The following is a 25,706-nucleotide window of genomic DNA, read 5'->3' as shown; positions in this document are numbered from 1 at the left end:
TTCATCAGTTAGAGCACCAGGCTATTGGTGGCAGTTGTGGGTTCAATACCCAGGCTCGGCAAGCTGCCACTGTTGGGTACTTAAAGAACAAAGCTCCCCGGGCACTGCAGTGATGGCTGCATGTTCTCACAGTCACTGTGGGTGTTTGATCACTAAGGTGTGTATGTGTGTGTTCACTGCAAGGAAAGGCAGAGGCCAAATTCCCTCTGTGTCCAACACAAATGCTGAATATGGTTGTCTTGTCTTGTCTTGTCTTGACAAGACAAGTTTGAGTTCCATGGGAGGTGGATGGACGGAAAAAAGAAACCCTTGCTGTCAATATATCAGTATAATTACCTCCATCTCTCAATACTGCTGAAATGATCACATTTCCATGTATCTGAATTTATTAAAAAAGAAGAATGTCATAATTTTGTCCTTATTTTTAATACAATGATGAAATGTAGGCAAGACTTTGTCCTAAAACTAGGTTCCTGACTGCTGTACCATCTCCAGATAATTTAGTAGAGCAAAACACAGCAGGTTTCTCTGAAGAGGATGTTTTTTTTTTTTACATCTTAGGTTGCCATCTAGAGGACATAAGTATAGTTGCACTACTGTTGCATCTATTGCATGGTGTCTTCATGATGTCAGACTGTGGTAATCTGTTTATCTAAAAGCCTAACCCTCTGCCATGTCTGTCTAATTGCTGTCTCTCTGAATCTATAAGCCATTTCTGCAGTGCTCGAACCAAATCGCTTAGCACTGAAAAGTTCACAGAGTAAGTGACGGGAAGATGAGATATGGGAGAACGTGATTAAAGGCTTTTAGCCATATTTGCTTCTCAGTACTGGTCCCTAAGAGATTGTGGTCCAGCTTTAAAATGGACAAGCTTTTATAGCCTGATTTAGAACCCAGGTGCAGAACAGCTAAATGCTTTTTTGTGAGCTGATATGTTTACATATCGGAAATAGAGGACGGATTTGTTATTCTTGGTTATGTCTATAGATGCTGCACGCTGCTGTAGGCTTGTCAGCAGGAGGCGTGAGCCAAGCATGAGAAACAGCAACCACCTCAAATTACTGTTTTTGTTGTAGAATATAACAGCGGTTGTGGTTTAAAGGCAGCTGAGGGATTAGATGTTACAATGTGTTTGAACTAAAGAATATATACTTCTATATATTATTATATACTATTTTCTATTGTGCTATATTGTATACTGAGAGCATTTGGACAGAAGTGTTGGGACACCTGCTTATTTATCGTTTCTTCCTAAAATCAAGGATATTAAAAAAAGTTTGTCCCACTTTTGTTGGAGTAACTGTCTCTACAGTCCAGGGAAGGCTTTCTAATAGATTTGTGAGGAGCATTGCTGTGAGGATTTGATTGTATTTAGCAACAAGAGCATTAGTGAGGCCAATATATTGAATAATCACCACTACACCCAACCAATTCAACCAAAAGTATGGGATGGAGCTCCACCATCATTCCAGAGGACACAGTTCCACTGCTCCACACCTCAATACTGGGGGGCTTTATAGCCCTCTAGCCTACACCTGACATTAGGCATGGTGTCAGTAGGTTCATGTTTATCTGCTTCAGTGTGTCCTATTCAGTACTTCTCTATGGGGACTAGACAAGCTGTGTGTGTGCATTTGCACATCTATGCCAGCAATGTATGCAACTTAAAGTAGCCGAATGCATTTATTAGAAGGAGTATATACAGCTGAGTATTGCAGTATGCTTATTCCACAAGGCGGGAGTTGTGTCTTCTAGTGCCCCTATGAATGTGTGTGTGTGTGTGTTTGAGTTTTAGAAGTGTGGAGTGTGAGTAAACAGAGGTGTGTATTAAGTGTCTCCATAGTTCACTCATGCCACTGAACGCTGAAACTGAATTTCTGCCCCAGTGCCCTCTGTGCCATTGGCTCTAGGCATTCTTGTTTGTTTTGTTCCTCACACACTGGTTGTTGCTTCTATTGTTAGACTCTTTCTCCCACACTGGCTGACCACACTGTAATTACAGGAGACATTATGCAGGACCTCTTCTGTACTCTGCAAAAGAAAAGAGCTTCTTTTAAATTGTAGTATTGGACCTTTTTGTCCAAATGCACGCCTGCAGCCTGTAGTATGTGTGAAACAAGGCAGCATATGTGTATTCTTCTGAAAAGGTCAGTGTGCGTATTCCAGATTAGTTTCCAACTTGTTTGCAAACCTCAGAAATATAGCAAAGAAAATGCTGTTATTATGAATAGCTAAGAGAGTAAAAGCTGACTTGATTTCCAAAAAGGCCCATTTCTTTAATACTTTAAATAAGACTATTTTTAATTTCCATTTTTTACCGCACTCTACATAATCAGTACTCAGTAACACCCTCTTTTGGAAAGGATCACAGCTTATAAACACTGTTTGTAGCAGCTAGGACTCATTTTTCCTTGCAAAAAACTTCTAGTTCAGTGAGATTATTGGGATTTCTTGCATGTACTGCTCATTTGAGGGCTATCCACAGATTTGTGGTGATGTTTAGGTCAAGAGAGGGCCAATGCAAAACCTTCAGCTTACACCTCTTGAGGTAGTCTATTGTGCATTCTGAGGTGTGTTTAGGGTCTGCTGTAGATGCCTTCCTCGTTTCGTCTTCAGTTTTTTGGTTTAAGAAAGGTTTTCTTTTGATGAGTTCTGATGATTTCATATCAGAACGTCTGGAAATTCTTCAGTTTGACACTGTGGAGGATTCTCTAAAAGTGCTTTAAGGAATCTCAAGAAAAAGTTTTTTTTGAAGGAAAAAGGTTTCCTGGAGGTTACTTAAAGCTCCTTAAGAGGTTCCTCCACTGTTTCAAATTGAATAATTTCCAGCACATTTACACTCCAGAGTCTGCTACATCTTCCTGAAGGTCTTTTTACAGTCAAACTGAGGTTTCCAGCAATGTTACGAGCAGTTCTCTCCAAGTGTCCTCAATGCTTCAGATCACAACTTGACCTCCTCTGTTCTTGTTAACTGCCATTCCATAATTGCATTACGAACTGAGAAAATGACTAATTGGAAACTTTTTGCTATCTTCTTATAGCCTTTTCTGCTTCGTAAGCATCCATTATTTAACTTCCAGAGTGCTGGGCAGCTGCTTAGAGGAGCGTGTGGCTGCATATTGTTGGGGTTTGAGGAGTCAAAGTATTAATAAAGCTTTGAGATTGGCATCTCCTGGCCTTTCCTTATAATGATTGTGGACATGCCATAGCCCTAACAAGCTAATTAAGTCTGAGAACTTGATAAAAGTTTTCTGAGAGCTCATGATGCACATTTTTTTCTCTGTAAAACTAAGCATGAACAAATATTACACTTTATACTAAACAACCTTTTGGGGAACTATTCACAGTAATAAAGTTTGATGAAACTTTAGCATACCACGGTACATTGTACACTGTATTGTTACCTTTTTCCCATATTGCTTACTCTTACTGTCAGCTTGACTGTGCATTCTCGGCTGATCAGGTACCAGAATGTCCAGAGGACCATGGCCACTGATGATGACTCCAGTGGTCGAAGGCTTGAGGGCAGCAGCAACACAGAGACAGAGAGTGACCTCCCTCCTCAACCGACTGGTACTGTACTATTATTACCAGACAGCTTCCCGCTGTGTGGAGATTACTCTATTTGGATTCAGGCCAGCAGTGATTGTCCTTAGTGGATTTAGCATCCTGGCACCCTGACTGTAGATTTTGGGCCAGATTCATAAAATGCACAGCAAGATTTAATGTGACCATAAAATCAATGGAAGCACATTTCCTCATTCATAAAACTGGCCTGTTTTAACATTGGTGTGATGTGGCCATTTTTTTCTCTCTTTTGCATATGCTGTCATTTTTTGTAATTGTGCATTTGCATTTGCAATCAGTCTGACAGTTCATTTTAAAGTAATGAGCCAATACAGATTTAATCACTTTTTCTATAAGGATTTAAAACATGTTTAGTCACCCTGGCAAGTCTTCAACAAATTACACAGATACAAACATCCCTGAACAGCTGATTGACCAGTATAGTATATAGTATATTGAAACACTGTAACTGCATTTGACAGTTTAAAAAAATAATTTCGGAGCACATTAAAGCAACAGTATGTAAAATGTCTACCTTAAAAACAGCTTCAAAATCATGTTGAAGCTTTACTGACCTGTAAAAGGCAGAAAAGTGTCTCTATCATGGCCACTCTGCGCAAGCTGCTAACTTCACTATTTAACTGCAGTGGGCAGGAAACCGCTTGTGAGAGCTTTGAAACACCGCGTTACCCAAGTCACATTGTTGTAAAATCCTGTAATATTACTCTACCGCTTCAGTCCACATGCTTCTTTACCTTTCAGTGACAGTTTTGTGTCTCTCACCTTGTCCAGAAATGCATGTGTAGAGTGTGTCCTTTAGGGGTGACTCCAAGCATGAATTATACTTCCCTACTGTAGGGGCCCAGGAGCAAAAATGACCAGTTCTCACATAAGGCTGCTTTAATACAGAATTCATAATAATTGTTAAGTATTTTACTACAGCTTTAAATGTGATTACTTTTGATTTGACTTTTCATCACGGTCTGTGATATGTTGTGTGGTGTGTTCATTTTGCTGCCCAAACTGAACCCAATTATGGGTCATTTATTAATATGCGTTTTATCAGTGTCAAAACTTAATGGAAGTCAATGTAAAAAGATTTTTTACTCAGTCATTTTTTAGTAAAAAAAAATGAGTTTTCTTTCTGTTGGTCTATTCATCATGATATTTGACATATTTGCTTAATAATATGAAATACCAGAGTAGTTAAAACAGATGGGTACAGTGATCACTGCCATGGCAACTTTATGAAAAGGACATCACTGTGCTGTGTAATTTGTGTGGTTGTAGTCGTGTTTGTTAAGTCTGGCCTAATGTCTAATACATTTTTAAATAAAACTTTTTTAAAATATAAAATCCGAAGATGCACCGAGAGAATCAGTAATGCACATTTTCCCATTGCTGCATGTAAACCTAGATATGGCAGTGTTTCGTCTGAAGTCGTATTAGAGCTTTAATATTTAATGTTCTTTTATACTGACAGATTTCTCTTTTATCAGATATAACTCTCTTAGCAGATTCTCCCTCAGGCACTCCATTTTAGGTAGTTTCTAGGCCACCCCTTGCATATTTTATACAGTACAGTATTAAAAAAACTCTCTGTTATACGTGGTCATGGGCCAAGACTTAGACCTTGTGTTTTTATGGTACTGTCTTGTTTTTCAGATTTAAGGAGAGAAGGCCCCTCTTCACCAATTAGCAGTCAGAAGGTCACTGTTCTGCTGCAGTGTCCAGCGGTAAAGTTTGTCACCCACCCTGAATTCTTCACTGTCCTTCATGCTAACTATGTAAGTGACACTGCAATCTTAAATATGTGGTGTTATAGTTTATTCTGTATTTCCGTCTGTTGTTATTTTCTTCAGTTATGAATGTTGAAGTATTGGGACATGGATGTGAGATCCACTTCTCAGGATCTTAAGTGATGGTACCAGTGAAAGATCTTTGGGTCAAGGCGGATTGATTGTCTATTTACAGAGGTCCTTTTCAATTGATCGGATGAGCTCTCAGAGTATTGTAAAATAAGGGGCAGAGAAAGAGAGAGTGGACTGCATTAAAGAGAACTGGTTGGAGTTAAAGTACTGGGTCTGTGCATATTTGTTGTCATACATGCCCAGGGCAAAAATATATATGACAACTAGAGAAAAACAGTGATAAGCTACAATAGCAGGGCATATACAATATATACCAACAAGGGCAATATTTTTCAATTAAATAGCTACTTACATACAATACATATGTAATATATGATTATTTATTACATTAAGGACATTTAAATCATTTTATTTGTTAAGCTGGACAAACAAATCAAATACTCACAGATGTAAAACAATGCTTCAGTTTTAATAAGAGTGTCTGTGGTATTCTGGGAATTGAAGTTCATAGGGTCTATGAAGGCAGCGGGAGAGGTCGAGGATGTCTCACTATTATCCTTTTTACACATTATTATATATTTAACACAAACATGATCAATCCATTCAGTACTGTAGAAACCACATGCTGAAAATCTTCTTATAGCCTTCGCCTGCCTTGTGGGCATTGATTACATTCATTTTTATGAATCATGAAAGACTGTACCTGCATCAGATCAGCTGCCACCCACCAGTCCGACCACCAGGCTCCCCACCACCCATGCCAGACCAGCTGCACACCCTCCTGCAACTGCTATCTGCCTAATGACCATGTTAAAACCTACATGGACTCTTAACTATCTGCTGCTATTAATGTTACCACTATTAGCTACCATTACTCTCATTACTCTTACCATTACTACTGTGATTATATTATTATAATATAAGTTATACTACACCATGAGACATGAAGATAATGGTGACTTTTACTAATTTATATAGTTAATAGACCAGAGAAGTATGGGTCCCCCTTTTCCCTTGCCATTGTCACCTTTGGCTTACTCACTGGGAGGAAATATAGAAATAAATATAGAAATACATTTGATTTGATTTTTAAAATTAAAAAAAAGCTTTGATTTAATTTAGATTCAGCTGACAGTTCATGATTACAGTTAGTGGCATGCCTTTCCTTGCTATTTAATCAGGAATATTTATATAGGTATATAAAAAATACATATGGCACATTTGTATTATTACATACCTTGATATTGTATAACAAGTGTGTGTGTGTGTTGGGGAGGGGTTATTTTGGGTGTGTACTGGCTGTTATAACCACGCTCAAGAAACCATCATCACAAGGTTGTGTTATCACACAATACGTGTCATTAATCTGTGTGCTTCATTGCCTGTGTCTATGTTTAGACAAGCTATTGTATCCTTGTAAGTGTGTCCTTATGTATGCCACTGTTTGTGCTCGTAAATATAAAGTGTGGATTGATTTTTGGCATGATGTAAGTGCTGAGGTCTCAACATGTGCCTTCTGAACACTGTGTGATAACCTTTGGTCAGCAGACGCCAACAACAGATTCCTTTGTTGTTGTGAATGCGACTATTAATTGATATATTGCCTCATGGCTTAAGGGTCTCTTCAGACCCGCCGGGCCATGAAACCACACACTGGCTCTGTGTTTACTGAGATGTCATTACACACATACACCCTGCATAAAACACACAACCTTACATTATGTGGTCTACACTTCTGACACTACACATAGAAATTGAACACCCAGTCATATTCAAGGTGTTGTTGATGTTCTTCATTTGCAGGGGGCATACCGGATGTTTACCAACAGCACCTGCCTAAAGCACATGATTCTGAAAATCCGAAGAGATGCACGCAACTTCGAGCGATACCAGCATAACCGCGACCTTGTCACTTTCCTTAATAAGTTTGCGGACACACAGCTGGAGCTGCCCAGGGGCTGGGAGATTAAAACCGATCCCCAGGGCAAGGTGGGACCTTCCAGTTAACCACCAATGTGGCTGCATTTGTTTTGTAAAGCTGAAACTGAAACGTTTAAGTTAATCTGGCCTTTCCCACAAAATAAGTTCAACTCAGATGGGGTGTCTCTCCCACGAGCTTATTAAACTTGACTAAGTTTCATCTTAACAAAACCTTTATTAACAGTCTTAGACAGAACAAGCTTGGGTTAATTATTTTTGTGCGTGATCATTTTGTTATTTGTTGTATCCTCTACTGAGACCCAATATTTTTTTACAGATTTTTACTGACACAAATGTTAAAGAAAATCAAGTGACCCAAAATGAACTGCAGGGCTTCATGTCTTGAAAGCCGTTCTTGACTGGTCAGAGGATTGGTCCTGATTTTTCCAAGAACTGTTTATTTTCTGAAATGCTGAACCTAACTTTCCCCAAAGGAGTTTAGGTATGCAGTACAAGTAGCCATGCTGAAGTAGCTGGATAAAAAGTGATCCACTACCATGATACAGAAAGTTCTGGTTTGGATCAGACTAATCTTAAAGTTAGCTGGCTGAGCAAGAAATTGTGCTTCAGTGTGTCATGAGACAGGGCCTAAGATCAAACAATGCAGGGCAGGAAACAAAAGCAATCACAAGAGTATAAAAAATCACCAGGAACAGACAATGAACACATGAAAACACTAATAGGGGGCGGAGATACAAACTAAACACTGGTGAGGGGCATGTTAAAAGGGCCAAAACAACAAAAAGACATGACCAGAGACACAAAGGGAAAGTAAATACAAAATGAAAAATCTTTAAAAACAAAGACAAAGGCAAAGCAGAGGATGTTTGACAGTGACAGTTACTGAAAAATGCAGTGTTGTTTTATTTGGATGTTTTACATTTAGAACATTTAGTGTAGGAACTGAACCATGATCTCATGATCTCTGAACGTTTCTCTGAGTTGAAATAAAAAGCCTAGAACAAATATCAAGTAATAATAATAAGAATAAATAATAAAAAATATGTTGGTTGCCAATATTTTGAGTGAGTCTGCAAATAATCAGCAAACAAACCTCCCACTGACTGGACTCACTACTTTGATCCTGCAGTACTTAAAGTAATAGAGAACTTGCAGTATGGAGGAATGTCTGACTGTTGTGCTCTTCTCTCTATTCTAGTCATTCTTTGTGGACCACAACAGTCGAGCCACCACCTTCATTGATCCCAGAATTCCTTTTCAGAATGGACGGCTGCCCAACCACCTCACACACAGGCAACATCTACAGAGACTGCGCAGCTACAGTGCTGGAGAGGTGGGTGCGCACACTCCGAGTACTCAAACAAGCAAGCTTTTCAGACTGGAAGGCAACCTGTCAGAAAAGTGCCAGAACAAAAATCACATGTTTCATGAGAGTTTGGAAACAGAGTGTTCTGCTGTTGAAAGATGAGTTTCTCTGTGTGTGTGTGTGTGTGTGTGTGTGTGTGTGTGTGTGTGTGTGTGTGTGTGTTGTTTTGCACAGGCCTCTGATGTGTCCCGCAGTAGAGGTGCATCTCTCATGGCCAGACCTGGAAACAGCCTGGTAGCGGCCATCAGGAGTCAATACCAGCATGACTCAGTGCCCTTAGGTCAGTCTGCACACACACATGCATATATACAGTACCTACACTTTATATAGTCATTAGACAGTAATCTTTTATTAAACATACACACACACACACAAACACACACACACACGCAACTCAGCAAAAGGCTAATTCCTTTAACTAGTTTTATTCAATTGAATTGAATACTTTTAATGAATCATTGATTCGTTCTAAGAATTCATTCAGTTGAATGAACCGAGTTAAACTGCTTGATGCCATGTGAAGTATTTGTAAAGGTTGAATGGATTAACCTCGACAGAGTAGACATTAAAGAGCAGGTAGCATATTTCCTATTCCATATGCACTATATGTCCAAATGTTTGTGGACACCATTTCTAAAAAATGCATTCAGCGACTTAAAGTTGCACCCATTGCTGACACAGATGTGCAAATGCACACACACACAACTTATCGAATCCTTGTAGAGAAGTATTGCCAATAGAACAGGACTCTCTGGAGCAGATAAACATAAACTTGTTGGCATCGTGCCTAATGCCAGGTGTGGGCTAGAGTGACATAAAGTCCCCAGCATTGAGCTGTGGAGCTGTGTTGTCTAGAATGATGGTGATGCTCCATCTAACAATGTTGGGATTAGTTGTGGAGTTGGGGACGAGGTAGGGTGGTGATCATCCAACATCCTGACCAGACTTGAAGTTGTATCCCTGAATGCATTCAAATCCTCACAGCAATGCTCAAAAATCTAGTAGAAAACCTTCTCCAGAGACAATAGAGACAGTTACTTCTACAAACGCAGGACAAACTCCCTTTAATACCCTTGACTTTGGAAGCAACAAGAAATGAGCAGGTGTCCCAATACTTTTGTGTCCATATATTATAGGTTAGCTGAATATTGTATGCTACTGAAAGCTATTCATTTGCATTTTAATCCAAATATTTCAGTCAGTACAAAGAGCTTAAGCACCTCTTCACGTTCTGAAAGCATGTAGAATATTGACAAGAAATTATGCTTAAGTTCTTAAGTTCTTAAGTTCTTATCAACATCTCTCTGGAACAGCTCTGACCACAATTGTGAATGTGCTTCAGTATTCTGTCTGTGAGCTATTAAATTCACCTTCCCTCTCCCCTGCACTACTCTGTATGAGCATGCTTTATCTACTGCTTTTAAAGTAGCAAGCTGTTATCTGGTGCCTCCCTGTGTAATGGGGGCCGGCAATGCGAGTGCTGAGGAAATGGTAACGGGTCTGTTGTGCTAATGTCTTGCTGTAGGAAACCCTTTAGAGAGACGAGTGAAACCCAATACTATTGAAAACAAAGGTAATACAAATGGCTCTTTGAGTGCTGCCATAGAAGAACCACTTTTGGTTCCTTAAAGAACCATGTTTGTAATGGAGGTGTATGAGTGTGAAGAACATTTTTCAATTAGATAACACAGTAACATATCAATAAAATGCAGGATATGTCCAAATGTTTGTGGACACCCCTTTTTAATGAATGCATTCAGCTACTTTAAGTACATTACTGACACAGATGTGCAAATGTACACGCAGAGCTTGTGTAGTCCCTGTAGAAAAATGCTGAATAGAATAGGACATATTGGACCTATTGGCACCGTGCCTAATACCATGTATGGGCTAGAGGGGTATGAAGGCCCCCATTACTGAGCTGTGAAGCAGTTGAACTGTGTTCTCAGGAATGACTGTGTTCCAACTAGTACTTTTGGGATGAGTTGGGGAGTTGGGAGGCATGAGGTGGGGTGGTGATCACATTTTTATAGTGTTAATCTCTAAAGCAGAGGACTGATGTATAAATCTGCATATCTAATAATACAGATATGCTGTGTGTTAGAATCTAATGACAGTGCTGTAGACTAGCAGCATGGTGAGCATTTCATTACAGCATGAAGAAAATAAATAAATGGGAACAAAGGCATCATTGCTCTTTTGGAGTGTGTTTGGGTGAAACCACCAATTGCCTTAGGCTAGTTGTGCTCTCTTCAGATTCTGTACCAAGCCATGTGACTTCACCAGAACTATGTATCTGTCAGCGAAAGTACACAGCTCTATTGTGTACTGTTATTTGAACCTACATGTATGCTAATGCTTCTTTTCTACAGCTTATAATGAAAAGATTGTGGCGTTCCTCCGCCAGCCAAACATCCTGGAGATGCTGCAGGAGAGGCAGCCTAGTTTGGCCCGCAATCACACACTCAGGTGAGGATAACTGTGGTGGTGTGTTTTGGGGGAATTGGTGAGGATATCAGTACTTACTGTATGTAAACTCAGTTTGTTTAGCATAGTGGGCAACAATGCAACCTTGGCAGACTAAGGTTTGTAACCACAACTAGACAATCTTACCACGGTACACCAAGAAGAGTACTTGGACAAGCTCCTAATTCTACATTTTCTTGCCTGTGTAACATAATTCAAATGTAAGTCTCTCTGAATAAGAGCGTAATTCCATAAATGTAAATGTGTACCTGAGTATGGGTGGAGTGGCCCCATCTGTCAAGCTAGACCAACTAACCAGATTCTTAAAAACCTCTGAAATCCTATGAAATTGAAAAGAGGTGGTTTTCTCTAAACTATGAGCCTCCAGAACCACTGTCAAGAAAAAAAACCCTGTGAAGATAAAGTCCAAGAGGCAGCAGGACAGTTTGGGCTGTCAGTCCCTCCCGTTCTTCCTATAATGGTTGAATATGAGCAAATGATGAATGGCTGTTGTGACTGCCATACACTGTGCTGCTCTGTAGCCACCAGTGAAAACTGTAACGAGAAGAAGGTTTGTTACACTGAGTCAGCAGTTTCTGTTAAACTTCACATATACAGTTACATGAGCATTAGGACAGATAGATCCCTATCTCACAAATGTTGACATCTGATCTTTCTCCTAAAAGCATTCCTGAATGCTGGCTATTACCAGCACATTAAAAAAAACAATTAACATGCCAAGAGACTGGAGGTTTCACCAGCCGTCGAGGACTGGAAAAGATAAAGCCAGTCAGGAATTAAAGTGTTGGAAGCTTTTACATGTTCTGTTGCCCATTTTGATCTTGCAGGGAGAAGATCCATTACATCAGGACAGAAGGGCCACAAGGTGTGGAGAAGCTGTCTTGCGATGCAGACGTGGTCATGTTGTTAAGGTGTGTTTACTACCCTGCCCTGATAAATCCTGAACACATGGTGAGAGCTCATTCTGTCGTTCATTCAGTGCCAATCACATTGCGAAGCATTGCCATTGTCATGCCAATTGGATTACTGTGTTTAAAAAAAGGATACTTTGACTTATACCACACACACACATGGGCAAGCACGCTACCCCTCATTGAATAACGTAATCCACCAGGCATCCTCTGCCAAGGCAGTGGCATCTAACACCCCGCCAGACAACACACATAGAGTTCACAGGAGCACACACACACATAAACAAAAAGCTTTATACCCTTCTAGCCTATGCTCGGCATTAAAGATGGTGCCAGAAGGTTAATGTTTATCTGCTCCAGAGAGTCCTATTAAATTGGCAGTGCATCTCTACACAGACTAGACAAGCTGTCTGTGTGCAATTTGTACATCTGTGCAATCAGCAATGGGTGCAATTTAAAAGAGCTGAATGCATTCATTAGATGGGGTGTCCACAAACATTTGGACAAACAATGGATGATATGCTGCTAATTTATACTAATGTAAACAGTATTAATTGTAGAGGTTTTCTAACATGTGTTCAGTTGCCTGCTCCTCTCCTAAAACCAGATCAGACTGTACAGTGCTATTGCCTAATCCACAGTAAAATAGTTCCACACGGCAGATTTTAAACTGCTTTATTATCTTAGGACAGTGAGCCTCACTGCTTTCAGCTTGTGGATAATGACTGTTTATGGTGCCTTGGTATCTGCACATCGCCACAGTGGCAAAAACAAAGGATTAGGGGGGATATTGCTATATATAATTGCCTAAACCCAGTATATTCACATATACCTGAATCAGCCCTAAGCCCGGTCCACTTGATTGGATCTATACATTCCTATAAGCCACATATAAACAACATTCAGCAATGCAGTTTTATACACAATACGTATTGTCACTATGATTCGCCAGTGTTTTCTGAATGCATATTGCCAACGAATGCATAAGACACAAATTCAGAATGTGTGGCATCAGTTGAAACCAGTTGAAACCCTAACTTAAATAGACAACAAAATATGGGGTTCCTAAAAACAGTGGTCTTGTGGCTCAGCTTTCTACATTATAGGGATAAGTTGATCCAGCTGACAGGGTAAGTTGAACCATCTGAGAAAATAGTTACCAACTGTATATTCAACTCACCCACTCTCCCCTACTGTTATTTCTAACATGGAAACACAGTGTCACTGATGTGAAGCACCAGGCATTATTCATTACTACAGTACTGAACTGTTTATCTGGCTAAACATAAGTGAGTTAGCCAAGCTTGATGTGAAAAACTGAGAAAAACTGTGAAAAACAGAAAAAGGTAAGATAAATGCTGGCATATAGTGTGAAGCCAATTTACTTGGCTGGCTGACTATATTTTGGGGTAGGAATTTGGTTTGTTTAAAGCAGCATGGTGCAAAATTGGTATTTTTGGGCTTTTGGGCTCCCTCTGCAGTTAGTGTAAATTATTATTACCCCACCGTCATAAATACAAATCATGCTATTAGCTCCCCTTGAGGAGTAAAATGAACATGCATTTGTTGACAAGCTGAGAGATACAGAAGCGGCTTCTGAAGTGAAAGAAGCATGTAGACTGAGCCGGTAGAGTGATATTACAGGACTTTACACAAATATAACTTGGGTTATGCAGCATTACGCAGTTTCGTATGAGAGGTCTTTTGCCAAGCCCAAACTGTCAATGACAGATATGCCATTGTCCCTGTTACAGTCAGTGAAGCATTCATTTATTTTTTATGTTTTAAGGTATAATTGCTGCATAATGATACAGCGCTGAAAGACTTTGCTCAGCTCTGTCGTTACTCTCTTTCCTGCAGCTTGTTCGAAGAGGAGATCATGTCGTACATCCCCACCCACCCCTTCCACCCTAGCCTCAGTTTCTCCCCACGATGTTCTCCTGGGTCCTCACCCCAGAACTCACCAGGTTTGTATGTGCACATGTGTGTTTGGGTATGTTTGGTTGAGTGTGGATGTGTTAAGTGATTTAATATTAATTTATATATATAAATTAATCCAGTTTGCTTACAGAACACCTGTGTGCATTAAAATGGTATATGTGGTTCCCTTCTAAATCCTGATAAAGTTTTGTATTTACAGGCTGCACATGGCCGACAACCCAAATTTAACTACATGATTTTGGCTCACAAACTCTGCAATTCCACGTCCTGTACTCTGTGATTATTCACCCAGACTCACAGTTGTGGTGATTGCCAATCAACTTTGTAATCATTTGAATCTCCAGTCATGCAGACATAAGGAGTTATCCACATATCTTCAGTCACCACCCCGACTCAGGCTGTAATTTAGTCATCTATTTAAAAAAATACAGAAATGCTGAAATATCAGCAAATCTCTCATGTGTAGCCTTGCATAATGAACTGCAAGGGTATCCCTGTAGGCACTAAAGATGTTGTGCTATGTTTGAGTGCTGACTTTTTATTTTCTATTACGAACACACACACACACACGGACATAATATCTGCATAATAGTTCCTTCTGTCAGCTCTCTGAGCACACTAGCCTTTTTGTTACTGGTGTGTATTTGTCCTTGCAGCAACCAAGCCATGTTCCCCTGATGCTAAAACAAATTTGCTAACCCCATGCCCGTTCTCACACAGCTCTGAGCTGTGCTTTTTGATGTGGGGCCTAATGTATGACTCACATCAACAGCATCCTGCTGTGCCATAAAGAGCTTTCTGGCACTGGTGGAATGAACATGTACAGTGTGCGAGTTAGAGGGGGGGTCTAATGAGGTTTTGAGAAATACAGATAAGCGTTTATCAATGAAAAGATGTCACAGTTGGGTGGCAATGAGCTCACCCAGTCAAGAAGTTACTCTAGAACATAGAATTCTGTCCAGAAATATGGAGTATGTATGTCAGTATGAATATTTTATTTTTTGGGCATAATTTTTAGGTAGAAGCTGGACATAATTGTGTTTCTTTGTGTGTGTGTGTGTCTTGGCAGGACTGCAGAGAGCCAGAGCGCCTGCCCCATACCGCAGAGACTTTGAAGCCAAACTGCGCAATTTTTACAGGAAGCTCGAAGCCAAGGGCTATGGCCAAGGGCCAGGAAAAATCAAGTAAGTGTGTGTTTGCGTGGGCTTGGGGGCAATTTCTGTATGACTTGCATTATAAAAAATAAAGCAGAAATGAACAGAAGCTCTCTGTGCTGAACCCCACATCTGTGTGTGTTGTGAAAGGCTAATCATCAGAAGAGAACATCTGCTGGAAGGCACGTTTAACCAGGTGATGGCCTACTCACGCAAAGAGCTCCAGAGAAACAAGCTCTACATTACATTTGTGGGAGAAGAAGGGTATGTCTGCCTTCAAACCTGAAATAATAAGACAGTAGCTTAAGTAGCTTTGCAGTAAAAAGTAGCGTCTGGCCAGTCTGGAGACCGGCTTAGAGGGGTTCAAAAAATCCCATCTGATCAAATATATATAGAATTTCAGTTTATTATCCTATATATCCTGTATCAATATCTATTTGTATATTTTGCTGCAGATAATGCCCTTGTCTGGGAAAAAATTACATTTATGTGAATAGATTTTATTCCAAATCTATATTCCAAATTTCTAAACATTTGTCTATTTATCTTGACTTTTTGACACAATGTAAAAGACAGCTAATTATGTAAAAAAAGTTTAAGATGGACAATATATAATTATTAATTATGATAAAAAGTGCTTTGTTGACTTATTGACTTATTTAAGTTGTCAATTGTAAATTTCACTTTTTGAAACAATTTAAACCTGCCAGTTTACATTGTGTCAAAAGTTAATGATGAATGGACCAATAGAAATGCTCCACAATGACTTACACTATATATCCAATAGTTTGTGAACACCCCTACTAATGAATGCACTCAGCTACTTTATAGGTTGCACCTATTGCTGACACAGATGTGTAAATGCACACACACAAATCTTGTCGAGACCCTGTAGAGAAATATTGCCAATAGAATTGGACACTCCAGAGCAGATTAACATGATCCTATTGGCACCATGACTAATGCCAGGGCCATAAAGCCCCCCAGCATTGATCTGTGAAGCAGTGGAACTGTGTTCTCTAGAATACAATATTTTTGGGATGAGTTGGAGAGTTGGGGTGGTGATCATCCAACATCCGGACCTCTTGTTTACATCAATGCTCCAACATCCTTCCCTGGACAAAATACAATACCAACAATTTTACTTTTAATACCTTTGATTTCAAAAGAAGCCAGGAATGAGCAGGTGTCCCAATACTTTTGTTCATATGGTGTATGTAAAATATTTGTACAGTGAGATTGACTGAAAATGAAGGTTTAGATTAATTTTCCTTTTCTTCTCGGGACAGTGGCAATAGTAGTTTCATGCAGTCGAATTTCTCAGTTTCAAATAAACAGCAAACAATTGTAACAGCAAAAGTCTAGTAATACAAATACTGTAATACTGCAGGAGCTGTTTTAGTTTTGTTAGTATTTGACATGTTTTGGTTATTTGAACCACGTCAGTCATTTGTATTCATACCTACCAGTTCAGTTTGTATCAGGTTCCGTGCCTTAGCAGTTTCTCACAATATAAAATGAGCCATTTATTATCTGTGCAAAATGTGTGTGAACTTCTCTGATACTCTGAAAAATTCATGAGAGATCAACTGGGCTCTATTGAGCATGTCACACTCTTTGTTATTTGTTTGTATTGTAATTATGCATTGCTTTTGGCTGTGATTTGCAGTTGGTAGTAGACTGTTGAAGTAGCTTTTCTCTTGTTGTTTTATTCAGCATTTTTCATCTCTTTCCTGTCTAGTCTGGATTACAGCGGGCCTTCGCGGGAGTTCTTCTTTCTGCTGTCTCAGGAGCTGTTTAACCCTTACTACGGCCTGTTCGAATACTCAGCCAACGACACCTACACTGTTCAGATTAGCCCCATGTCCGCCTTTGTAGAGAACCATTTAGAATGGTACGTTCTTAGTCTCTCTGTCTCTCTCTCTCTCTATCTCCCTTCCTTTCTCTCTCACTCTCTGACACACACACACACACACACACACACACACACACTTTTCACAGTCCTGTCGATGTGGCGTGTGGTCATATAATAGTACTCTGCTTCTTGTCAATCACTATGATAAGCATGCAAAGAATGTCACAGTGTTTCTTTAAAACGTCACATTTTCAGTTAATTACAGTGATGATGAAAGAAATGGAAGCCTAAATGCTAGTTTCCTTCTTTTTTTCTTACTGTGTGTTTTATCCTTTGCTCTTTATCTTTAGTAAAGATGATCTGCTTTTTGCTACAGAAAGAATAACAGAAACAATTAGGTTTTTGAGCTTTTTAGCTAATTTCCCAAAGTAAGAGGAGAAACTCTTAAAAGCATACCTCATGTTTCTGGCAACCCCTGACATCAACCCTCCTCACACATCCATCCATAAAAAGTGAAAGTGTGATAAAATAAAGGTATATATACTCAAAGTATATTACAGTAAAATATATAACTCAAAAGTTTTATGCACCTGAACATATTTTCATACTATTTATCTTTTTAATAAGAGCATCTTGTCTTGCTTGTAGAAATCTACACTATATGTCCAAATGTTTGTGGACAACCCTTCTAATAAATACATTCAGCTACTTTCAGTTGCACTCATTGCTAACACAGAATGTGAAAATGCACACAAACAGCTTGTTTAGTCTCTGTAGAGACGTATAGCCAATTACATTGAACATTGAGCTGTGGAGCAGTGGAACTGTGTTCTCTAGAGTGATCCCCAATACTTTGGGGATGAATTGAGGAGTTAGGGGATGAGGTGGGGTGGTGGTCATCCAACATCCTGACCTCACTAACACTCTTGTCTCTATATGTGATCAAATGCTCACAGCAATGCTCCAAAATCTAGCAGGAAGCCTTCTTTCCTGGATAGTAGAGACAGTTACTCCAACAAACGCAGGATCAACTTTATTTATACCTTTGACTCATTAAAATAGATCCAAGTAAGCATAAAACAAAGTCTGTACAAATATAATTAAGTATTCTACGAATGTTATTAGTGAATTTTTGCCAACATTGGTATTATAATGATCAAATAAACACAAATTGGCCATGTTAATAGCTTTTAGATTTAACATTTTGGAAGTATGTTTGCCAAATACTGTATATACTGTCACTGTCATGCAAAATATCAATGTAAAAGTCAATGATTGATTGATTGATGAGTATAATGATTTTATTCCAAGTCATTCTTTAGCATTTCTATTGGTCCATTCCTCATGAAATCATGACACAATGTCAATGACAACTGCCAGATTCACGTGAGAGATTGCTGTTATATTATGTTACTTTTAAAGATAGCTTTTAAAGCTTTTAACTAAAGCTTAAAGTGTCTATTGACCTGGGTAGGCTAAGGTAGGCTAAACACCCTTGAGGTTGTGAAACACCCTTGCATTTTAGCTCAATAGTGTAACTATAATATAGAGGCTGAACTACAATCCTAACACTATTGATAGAAGTGCACAATGTGCAGCACTTCACTTATATAAGTGATATTAGTAATGTTCACTTGCGCTTTTCTTCCCACAGGTTCCGGTTTAGTGGGCGTATTCTGGGCCTGGCACTGATTCATCAGTACCTGCTGGATGCTTTCTTCACTCGCCCGTTTTACAAAGCCCTGCTCCGACTGTGAGTCCTACACTCCATTTTCTGGGTTCAGATTAAGCCTAGTGATAGACTAAATCAGAGTTGATGGCTTTGGTCTAGGTTTAAGCTGTTCATTTTAAGCTTTTATTGTACAAAGCAACATGTACTGCAGTTTATGCATTATCTACAACACACTACAACATAGAGCTGGGCAATATGACGATATTTTATCGTATTGTGATAATTTTGGTTATTGTGATAACAATATGCTTTTCTAAGGATACTGTTAGTGCTTAATAAACACTGATCAGCTCCAGGTTATATTACTAACAGTGTAATTAGACTGGTTTAATTGGATGACGAGCAGAAAATCACTGTGTTCAGTATGGGAGAGGATCTTATTAGCAGTTTATAAGAATCTGTCGCTACTGATGTTTTTAGTCTGTGATTACATGTATCGTGATAAATATCGAGTATTGTGGAAATAGTCTTTGAATATCGTGATACAACATGTGATTTCCTGTTCGGTAATCTGGTTATACAGTTAAGTGATGAATGAAGTGATTGCTGTATCAATGTAGTCATATCTGTTTTATTGTGTTGATATGTCTCCAAATGCATATGTGTGTTTTCCACTGTGCAGGGCGACTGATCTGAGTGATTTAGAGTATCTGGATGAGGAGTTCCACCAGAGTCTCCAGTGGATGAAGGATAACGACATTACAGACATCCTGGACTTGACCTTCACTGTTAATGAGGAAGTCTTTGGGCAGGTCAGTCAGTCCATCCTACTGGCATAAGTGTTTTTTCTGTAGTGCCATACAAACTTGTTGTTTGACCTTGCTTTCTTTAAACAGGTAACAGAGAGGGAGCTAAAGTCAGGAGGATCCAACATCCAGGTGACAGAGAAGAATAAGAAGGAGTATATTGAACGAATGGCCAAGTGGAGGGTGGAGAGAGGGGTGGTGCAGCAGACAGAAGCATTGGTCCGGGGTTTCTATGAGGTATGCAACACATCTAACTGCCTTCAGTCAATTTTAACACTCTGAGTGTGAAGAATATTTTACATAGTTAACATTTTTAAAAGGTTTTTTTAAGCTTTTAACCCTTTAAACCCTCTCTATTACCAGAGAATAGCCCCTCCAGTTTGTACAGACGCCCCTGTAGTTACTGAGTACACCATACACCATAGTGTGTAATAAGTCTTGGAGTGTTAAGGGGTTAAAGGATTCTCCACCCTCACATTCCTCTATTACAAGCATGTTTCTTTATGTATCCAAACTCAAAGAATCACTCAAGGAGCCATTTGTAGCACCTTCGTTTGTAAGAGTGCAGGCTCAGTCAACTCATAGATGCCTATTAATAATAATATGTGATATTGACATTATGATTGCTCTCATAGAGGAATTGCTAAGAATGTCCTAACAAGCAGTATGTCAGCAGTGATGTTGTTTTCTGTCCAGGTGGTAGACTCACGTCTGGTGTCAGTTTTTGATGCTCGAGAGCTGGAGCTGGTCATTGCAGGGACAGCAGAAATCGACCTGATTGACTGGAGGTCCAATACTGAGTATAGAGGAGGTAAGAATGGATGGATGTGTGACTGGCAGTGGATCAGAGCCACTTGTGGCAATCGTGTCATTTATATGGCAATATGGCAATAGTGTCATTGTTTAAATGTCTCAGTATTCAGGTAAATAAATCATTGTGTTGCAAGATCAACAGCAGCAGGCCTGTCAGGCAGTGATGAAAGTTGTATTTAGGCTGGTGCAGAAGTCCTGTCATAGACTCTTTGTACTTCTCCCTTGTGTTAAAATCTGCAGTAGATGCCTTGCCATGCCAAAAATAGCCACAAACCACTGTAAATCATTAACCTCCAAGTGTGCTGAGTTGGGACTGCCAGAACACTCATCTGACCCTCATTAAAGCCTAAGCTCTTAATTGCCCAGGCCAATCATCAGCTCCATTCGAGCCGTTTGACCTTTTTCCCCCTCTAAAACTCAACTATAAATCATTCTGTAAGGCCAGCTGAGTCTGCAGCACCTTCTCCCACCCCTGTCGCCAAAACAAACAATTCATTGGCTCTCTTTTGCATTTCCCTGCCATGGATGGAACTTTTAATATCAGCAGCAAAACATGCAACCTCTACAGGATTTTCTTGACCCCTGTGGTTTAGTGGTTCTATGGTTCTGGAATGACCTCATTCATAAATCTGTGGCTTCTGTTGACTTTTCATGCATAGTATATGGACGTATAGGTCATGTTACAGCCTGTTTCAGTCATGCTTAGAGAGACAAAGTTATTTACAAGTGCTGTTGGACATCTGTGAAATACATCTCTAATAAAAGAATAAATCCTCTTCTCCTCTCTCCTCCAATCATCTCCATCCAGGCTTCCATGATGGACACATAGTGATCCGGTGGTTCTGGGGGGCGGTGGAGCGCTTCAATAATGAGCAGAGGCTGAGGTTGCTGCAGTTTGTGACAGGCACCTCCAGCGTGCCGTATGAGGGCTTTGCAGCGCTTCGTGGGAGCAACGGTCTGCGGCGCTTCTGCATCGAGAAGTGGGGAAAGATCACCTCACTGCCCAGGTATGAGACAACAAACACACAGTCCAGATTACGCTGATAGATCTTGAGGCACTTTTGAGCTAGGGTGCGAGGTGTGTCTTTTGGTAAACTGTGCCTGTAATAAAACCCAGCCTCCAGCCCACATTCCAGTCATTCAGGTACTATCTCAGGGTAGGTACTTATTTATCTGTGTGGATACTGGCCAAAAAAAGTCTAAAAATTAACCCTTTAACAGGCATTTTAACCGCACGGTCAAGCTTTTTTTGCAATCATATTGCTGTAATAACCCTCATTGAAAGGAGTGTGTAATTTTACTCATATCTATTGAGTGGCAATGTTATAAAAGGATGTCACTGTCTTACAGCTGAGTAAACTGAGAAAGTGTATTGGCGTATTATCTCTTCAGTTAGCGTAAATAGAAAAGAAATCTCTCTCAACTGTTAGATTTTTCAATGTTTTTTCAATGTCAGAAATATGATAATAAAATGTAACTCTTTATCACCCCGAAAAGAGTGTGTGACCCCTCGGTTGAGTTGCCCGGTTAGGATAAACAGAATCAGAGGATAACATTAGTTTAGCATAAACACTGCACAGAGATTAAATTATTTTTAATCGAAATAAATTATATGTGTTTTAACTTCAGGCTGGCATATCTTTAAAGCCATTTACTCTTTACATAATAAGACATGAACTAGTAGTACTCATTATTTCGGCCAGAACCATCATAGCTGAACCTCACTGGAGAACATGCACTGAACAGCTACAGCTATCTACATAGGTAGGTAGCTGTAAACATTACATTTTACCCTGACAAATAGAAAATTTATAAAGGAATCAAGGCAGGAAGGTTCTGTTATACTTGTTAGTTAATGCCATGATTACCCTAACTGGGCAAGTCAACCAGCTGGTTGATTAGTGTATCTGCTTCGTAAAATCATCTGAAGTCATCTGGGGGGAAAAAAAACCCTGAAAAGTTGCTAAATGGGGATCCACTTGCAACTGTTCGTCTGTGTCTCATTGTTACTGTTAAAAGGTTAATGGAGAGAGCATTTTTGGAGAATGCTCATGTTTTGCTTGACAACGTGCTATTTCTCTGTAGAATACTTTGAACACGATCTTCTGTGTTGACATATTAGAAACATGCTATAAATCAGCTACTCTCGACTACTCAGCAAACTCTTGCCCTCCCACACCCACTCAGAAGCAGCTACAGAAAGTTCTTAGCTCAGAAGTGTTCGAGTTGGCATTAAGTGTGTGACTCACACTGACTCACTCTCACATGTCCTCTCCAGCTACATAACAGTGTTCACTTGAAGGTATGACACTATCCTCACTCTGGATTGTAGTTGCCTGTTTGAGTAGAGCTCTGAGATCTAAGTTTAAATTGAACACATTAAATGAGAGGAACATACTGACATTTCTGGTAATTGCCCATGCTGTTTACAAAAGGTCTTGTTCCTGGCAATATTTTGGTATCAGTATTTTCTTGTAGAACACCTAGACAAAGACCAGAACCAGGAACACACAATATTCCTTTTTTTCAAGTTTTTACGAGTTTTTAGCCCTTTTTTACAGCAAGAGTTTCTTTCTTGCACCCAAAACAATTTGTCCAGTCTCTTTCTAATGTTAGCTAATATAATAATAAGCTGTAGAGCTTCTTTTTGTATCAGCTTCTTTTTGGATCTTGATGTCTGCTCTTCGGCTGAACTTGCTAGGACGAACAGATCTGGCCATGCTGGCAGTTGTTTTAATGGTTCTCCACTTGTAAATTGTTCCCTGGATAGTGGAACAGCTGATTTCTAATTGTTCTGAGATCTCTTTAAATCCCTTCCCAGATTTAAATGCATCTGTGACCTTCTTTGGCTTGAAGGCTTGATCCCACTCACTTCAACAATCACGAGCAAACTAAATGACTGTGGTTTAAATCAGACAGGCCAGGCTCCTCCACAATCCTCTCTCATATTCTATTCATCTGCAGCTGATCTGGAGCACTGGATTGTAATTGTTGGCATTTAAAATAGTAATAGAGGTGGGGTGTCCTAACTTTTTCCTCCCAAGAAAATTGCATTATACAAATAATTTTAAAGACATTTTCTAAGTTATTTTATATTCATCTCTCAATATTGTTTAAATGAAGTTCAAATTTCTATATTTATTTAAATATGATAAATAAATAACAGGTTTTTATGGGTGTTCTAAGAGGAAATCTCTTAGAACTGGATTGAAAGTCATTTACTGAACAGTAAAAACAACATATGTATTTTCACATCATATTTTTCATGGCTTAAATATGGAAAAGTATACATAGTAGACTTTAATAGAGTGCAGAGTGCAAGTGTGAGTGTTTATTTAGCAAGAACACTTTGCAATAGATGTTTTCCCAAGGTGTTGACTGCCATTAGTAAATCAAACACAGAGAAGAAAATAGCTATAATCTCTAATCTTTCCATTAGCTGGCACATAATAGCTGGCCTTTTGTTCCATGTGGACTATACGTAGTGCTTAAGCAAAAGGGCATCCACCATTAAAGGGAACAAGCACCATATTTTGAACAATTCTGCCAACCCAAGTCCCAGCACCCAATATTGAACTGATATTTTCTTAATTGACTTCATTTCTCAGTTTATTGAGAATGAGGTTAGTTTCTTTCATCGCCATTCTCACAATTTACACTTGTAAATAAAGTTACAAAGTGACAAACAGTATCGTTCTAAAATTGCCTGTTTGTAAGATTCCCACTGTCACTTCCAGCTCTTCTCCTTGAAATGTCGTTCTCGCAGTGCCACATTGGCAAATGGCAGAGCCAGTGGATCAAAAGCTGGCGCTGTCAGCACTAAAACTGCACTGAGTTCGAATTTCACTGTCACAGGGAGAACAGGCCTGTTTTTGGCATTGTGTGGAAATCATCAGCACAGGCTGAGCTGAATAAGGGCAAGCTAAGGGAACGCTCTGTGCTTTACTTTTGATTACTTTCCTGCACACTGAAACAAAGATGTTCACTAGAATATACCCTATTAAGGGTGAAATGCCTTCAGTGCAGTATGAAAGAACATTGGACACAGTTTGTTACCATTTAAAACTGATTGTGCCCCTGAGTCTTTTTCCAAGGGGCTCTCATTTTTGCAGAGCATCAGAATTACAGTAGGACTTGGAGCTACATGATGATGCTCTTCTAAGCAATGCTAGCACTCAACATAACAAGCAATAGCTTTTTGACCAGAGTGGGCAAAAGCTAGATGGTTGATTTGGTGCAACAGATAACTCCACTACCTGCCAGTGAGCTACTACACCATGTGGGAGGCTAGGGTTCGATTCCAGGTCTGGGAGACTATGCTATCCTAGGGCAAGACTCCTAACACTACAATGGCCCACCGCTGTAAAACAAGTAACCTTGTAAGTCACTCTGGATAAGAGCGTCAGCTAAATGCTGTAAATGTAAATGTAGGTATGTCTGGAGAAAAAAGGATTAAGTATTTAATGTAAAGAACATCTGTCCAGCTGTTAACTCTCTGAAGTCTATGAAAGCAGCCACATGTCAAATGCAATGGTTCTTATAATATCTTTGTGATAATACAGAGCAGAAATATGATCCAGACCATAGGATACTCACATCAGGAGTTACGAGGCAGCATTCTCATCTTGCCTCTTGCCGTGTCTTAACTGGTAGATTCTTGTGTCTGTGATCTGGCTCTCATCTGTAATTGGTGGATTTGGCCGTCTGTCTATGGTTTTGTGTGAAACATTCAGAAACTGTTCTTCTGCCTCTCGCCATTTATATACTATTTTATTCACACATTTTGCTACTTTTGTGAAGTTAAGACTCTGGTAAACCCGTTTCAAACACCAAAACAATTCCAGAAAAGTTATGTTTTCACAAGATATTAAAAGAATTTCAAAAAATGTGACTTTAGTTTTTCAGGTTTTGGGTCAAACCATATCTTCAGAAAGTGCTCTAGGTCACATGAGGTCTCATTACAGACAGAGCTGAGATTGTTCTGAACATTCTGATATAAAACATGTGGGTATTGTCTGATATGCAAGTGCCTTTAAAGGTGAAACACACCTAGAATCCAGACAGTTAGGCTCAAGGGTGGATTGATCATGCTCAGAACTTTTAAACCAAACATTTAACCAGTAGTGGGAAGAATAGATTCAGCTAAATACCAGCAAATTCTTAAAGCTGAAGATGATAAGAGGATGGCTTCTACGGCAGGGAAATGACCTCAAAATCCACAATTGACTACATCAGGTGCAGGTTTTAGGTCTTACCATGGCCCTTACCATGGTTTATCAGTCCACTGCCCTAAAAATCATTCAGAATCTGTGAATAGCCCTC

At 39.5% G+C, this 25,706-nt stretch overlaps 1 protein-coding gene across 2 annotated transcripts in view; it reads left to right on the top strand.

Moving 5' to 3' along the window:
- The window catches only part of hecw1a (HECT, C2 and WW domain containing E3 ubiquitin protein ligase 1a), a 99,976-nt gene that overhangs the window by 69,864 nt on the left and 4,406 nt on the right, over positions 1–25,706 (top strand). For both annotated transcript variants that reach the window (XM_072679384.1, XM_072679385.1), the window contains 16 exons: positions 3,464–3,573; positions 5,233–5,354; positions 7,242–7,427; positions 8,578–8,712; positions 8,920–9,025; positions 11,118–11,214; positions 12,060–12,143; positions 14,004–14,110; positions 15,154–15,268; positions 15,389–15,502; positions 16,980–17,132; positions 18,748–18,846; positions 19,448–19,577; positions 19,662–19,808; positions 20,268–20,382; positions 21,193–21,391. In XM_072679384.1, coding sequence (XP_072535485.1) covers positions 3,464–3,573; positions 5,233–5,354; positions 7,242–7,427; positions 8,578–8,712; positions 8,920–9,025; positions 11,118–11,214; positions 12,060–12,143; positions 14,004–14,110; positions 15,154–15,268; positions 15,389–15,502; positions 16,980–17,132; positions 18,748–18,846; positions 19,448–19,577; positions 19,662–19,808; positions 20,268–20,382; positions 21,193–21,391 — 2,019 coding nt within the window. The remainder of the gene's footprint in view (positions 1–3,463; positions 3,574–5,232; positions 5,355–7,241; positions 7,428–8,577; positions 8,713–8,919; positions 9,026–11,117; positions 11,215–12,059; positions 12,144–14,003; positions 14,111–15,153; positions 15,269–15,388; positions 15,503–16,979; positions 17,133–18,747; positions 18,847–19,447; positions 19,578–19,661; positions 19,809–20,267; positions 20,383–21,192; positions 21,392–25,706) is intronic.

This window comes from Salminus brasiliensis, chromosome 5 (assembly GCF_030463535.1).
Source record: "Salminus brasiliensis chromosome 5, fSalBra1.hap2, whole genome shotgun sequence".
NCBI lineage: Eukaryota > Metazoa > Chordata > Actinopteri > Characiformes > Bryconidae > Salminus > Salminus brasiliensis.
This window is presented reverse-complemented; position numbering and strand designations above follow the sequence as displayed.